The following is a 3,777-nucleotide window of genomic DNA, read 5'->3' as shown; positions in this document are numbered from 1 at the left end:
CACTGCAAGTCGATTAGAGGACGCTGTACTGTTATCACTGAATGTCGCCTTAAAAGCTTCCAAGGACTGCTTTCCAGTGCAAGTCATCAGATTGCGTGAGGGCCTGCGCGACCCACCAGCGCAGGTTCCATTTTCCAGAGCCAAGCGTGGAGTCCCTGAAGTCGGAACTCGACAGGCCCGCGAGAGGCTGAGGTCCACCACGACCGGCTGATGCGTGCCCTACGGAGCGCCGCCGCTCGCCGCCACCGGCCAGGCAGCGCCGACGACACAACTAACACAGTGTTTCACGTGATATCACCGGAAATAGTATTTAAAACTTAGCATGATATGCAATAATTGTTGAGGAGACTTACACTAATTTTGTACAAAGTCCTGACGAACACGAACTTAACGGTCATTCCTCTATAAAGTACCTGTAGTCACAATGCTTGAGTACAGTCTAAGGATATTTCATTTTTCAACATGGTAAGGGCAGACCGAGGCTGCTAATGTTAAGCCAATCTTTCATCCTTTTTCTCGACCATCATTGACTGGGAGTGAACATTCGAGAGCGATGACACCGTGAAAAGTCACTGAACATTTTTATATTAAGGTAATGACCCGAATTCTTTCGGGTTATGAAGTCGAACGACCCCTGATGCCGTAGACGACGGTAGTGGCCCCGGGCCTACCTTGCTGGCACTCCCTTCCTAGGAAAGAGGGAGCAGGGCAGTCCTGGGCCTCCCTGGGACTCTTCCATCCTTCGGATAGGAGCCTCTTGATGGAGCCGAGACGCTGCTTGGCATCCTCCCGGCCACGAGAGAGATGGCATCGCGCTCCGGGAGGCCGGGCAGGGCCACCAACCCTACGTCATTCTTGGACCGCCGGAAATCGAGCCTTCGACGCAGGCTCGGCCCGTGTACACCATTATTACTTGCTCACAGCTTAGTATCACTTGAGGAGAAAGCCCGATTGGGGCCGCCCATGGAGACTACCCACTCAGCCCTCGCGTCACTGAGTCAGCTGGCGGGTGGCTTGGTGGGCGTGGGCGGCAGCATAGGCATAACTATACGCCCATGAGGGGCCTGGCGCCATCCAGCGCTCCCCTACGTCCCCCTGGTCCGTCCAGGATGGGCGAGGCGTCGGCGGGCAGGGGTTGTTGTTGGAGGCGGAGTTGGATGGGGGCCGGTTCCCCTGCTGCTGCTGCTGCTGCTGTTGGTGCTGGTGATGGGCGGAGCGGCCTGGTAGGTCCATCGGAGGGCGGGCACCAGGGGAGGCCATCCACTACGGAACAGGCGTGTGGGGCGGCATCGGGGACGTCATCATGGAGCCCATGGAGGTGTGCACGTTACCGCTGGCCATCTGTTTCTGCGTGGCGGCGAACTTCATCCGCTTCTGCTTCTGGCGCTGGTTGCAGAACCACACGCGAACCACGTTCTTCTTCAGGTCTAGCTTCTCGGCGATGGCGGCGATCTTCTCCCCGGACGGGCGAGGCTGCACCGCGAAGTAGGCCTCCAGCGACCGCTTCTCGGGGGCTGCGATCGACGTCCGTTTACGCTTCTAACGAGAACCGAGAAACAAGAAATTAGTGACCTGTCTGACTCCGTCTGAGTGTAGCAAAGAACTTAAGAGAAGTGAAAAGGCTAAGTTGGGAAGGCGAAGTTCCCACTTCTAAATACATCTACTCAATATCCTATCTGTCTCACGAAAGACTTGCAGAACACTTATCTACGCCTTTTCAGTCACTCCCGTCTGTCTATCCAACCCCAGCAAATGTCGCTAATCATTTCACCTACATCTATTTCGTACAAAAGTACAGAGGCAAAACATAACCCCATGAATCCCCTTGAGTCAACATTCATTCCTTCAAAATCGAAATCCCTTTCCTTCCCTGAAGAGTGTGTCCCTTCCTCGTGTAACCCTCGTGCACTACTTAATTATTACGTCATCATCTAAATGTGACAGGAACTACTATTTATCATCGCAAGCAGCTGTGCACCTGCCACTCCCCGAGACGAGGGCGCCGTAAGTGCGTGCGGGAGGCCGTCGATACGCTGATAGGTCAGATCCGAATGTATGACAATGAGCTCGAATCGATGGGTTACGAGCGGCGACCGTCGGGCACTCTCGTAACGCAACGGAATTCTTTAAAGAGGTTCCGAGTCGTAGCAGAGGCAAAGGGAAGAATGAACCATGATCATATCAATAAGAATAATCGGTTAATGTGATACTGACGACATTCCGATCCGACCATCAGGTTAGCTCCGCCCAACTGTACTGATCTGTTAGGTGACCGTGCTGATCAGCAGAGGCCGTCAGCAAGCGACAAGCAGCTCTCGTACAGTGCTGAATAAGGCTCAAAATAGCAGTTCAGGAACGAGGCTCGTGGTCACCACCTACTGATGCTGGTATTGTTGATACTGATACTGATTACCATAATACTGGTAGCGAAAAGGAGATGAAGCTGAAGAAGAGGGAGAGAAATGATTGCTCAAGAGTCAAGCTGGCTGGGTTGTCTCCTTATGAAGTAACGACAATCAAAATGAAAATTGTGATTACAACAGGTAGGCAGATAGATTGAGAGTATGACAAACAGTCAAAGAAATGGTATAGTAAAAGCCACGATGATTAATGCATAATCACGTCACGCCTTCCTTTTTGTCTGTCATTCCTTTCAATGCACAACCGAAAAAAAAAATGCCAGCTTTATTTCGACTCCTTTCAACATTCTTTTCTAACCTCTTCTCTTCTATCTTCTTCAACCAAAAAATACAAAAAATCAACCAGCATTCAAATATCGTTTTTACCCCCCTTTTTCCCGACCCTTAACCCCTTTAGTGAACCTCCTGAGGTCCCCTTCGTGACCCCCCAACCCCCATAGTGACCTCAGAGGAGCCCCTATTTGACCCCGTGGTGACCCCGAGCCTGCGCTCCCCTTCGTCACATCTCCTGAAGGATCGGGCCTATAACTCCAGTCAAGTGACGGCCTCATCCTCACATCATCTACCTCGCCCATTGGGAGGACAGAGGGCGCGTCCGGATCCCGCCGCTTGTTCTTGGCCTGGGCTTCGGCTTCCTCCAACCACGCTTGCAACACGGGCTTCAGCGCGATCATGTTGTTGTGGGACAGCGTCAGGGATTCGAACCTGTTGGGGGAGAGAAGGGTTGGGGGAAGTGGGTTAGTTTCGGTCCGTTTTGTTTGTTTGTTGTTTTGCCATATGATAGAATATATATATATATATATATATATATATATATATATGATAGATAGATAGATAGATAGATAGATAGATAGATAGATAGATAGATAGATAGATAGATAGATAGATAGATAGAAAGATAGATAGATGCACACATACATACATATATATATATATATATATATATATATATATATATATATATATATATATATATATATATATGTGTGTGTGTGTGTGTGTGTGTGTGTGTGTGTGTGTGTGTGTTTGTGTGTGTGTGTGTTTGTGTGTGTGTGTGTGTGCATATCTATATCTAAGTCAATACTAGTACAGTCCCATCATATCAATATATAAGAGACAAAAGAATAGATGTACCGAGAAAGAGAGATAAATACATAAAGATAATAAGAGAGTGAGCGAACGAGAGCAAGATACAGAGAGACAGACAGACAGACAGACATACACACACACTGATAGTTAGATAGAGAGAGAAAGAGAGGGAGAGAAAGAGAGAGAGAGAGAGATAGAGTGAAAAAGAGAGAGACGGATGGAGTGAGAAGAGAAAAGCGGGAGTGGAAGATAGAACGGGAGAGTTACA

The 3,777-nt window shown here is 49.2% G+C and overlaps 1 protein-coding gene across 2 annotated transcripts in view; it reads right to left on the bottom strand.

The window, feature by feature from the left end:
* Positions 1 to 1,258: 1,258 nt before the first annotated feature.
* acj6 (abnormal chemosensory protein 6) overlaps positions 1,259 to 3,777 on the bottom strand; it is a 120,519-nt gene continuing 118,000 nt past the window's right edge. The window contains exons 6-7 of one of the 2 annotated variants that reach the window (XM_043021333.2): positions 2,978 to 3,125; positions 1,259 to 1,539 (exon numbers count right to left, since the gene is read on the bottom strand). In XM_043021333.2, the coding sequence (XP_042877267.1) occupies positions 1,264 to 1,539; positions 2,978 to 3,125 (424 nt within the window). In that variant the 3' untranslated portion in view covers positions 1,259 to 1,263. The remainder of the gene's footprint in view (positions 1,540 to 2,977; positions 3,126 to 3,777) is intronic. The other variant, XM_043021334.2, reaches the window with a different exon arrangement.

Source organism: Penaeus japonicus, unplaced genomic scaffold (genome assembly GCF_977035675.1).
Source record: "Penaeus japonicus unplaced genomic scaffold, GWHDUDI00000001_assembly GWHDUDI00000005, whole genome shotgun sequence".
NCBI lineage: Eukaryota > Metazoa > Arthropoda > Malacostraca > Decapoda > Penaeidae > Penaeus > Penaeus japonicus.
This window is presented reverse-complemented; position numbering and strand designations above follow the sequence as displayed.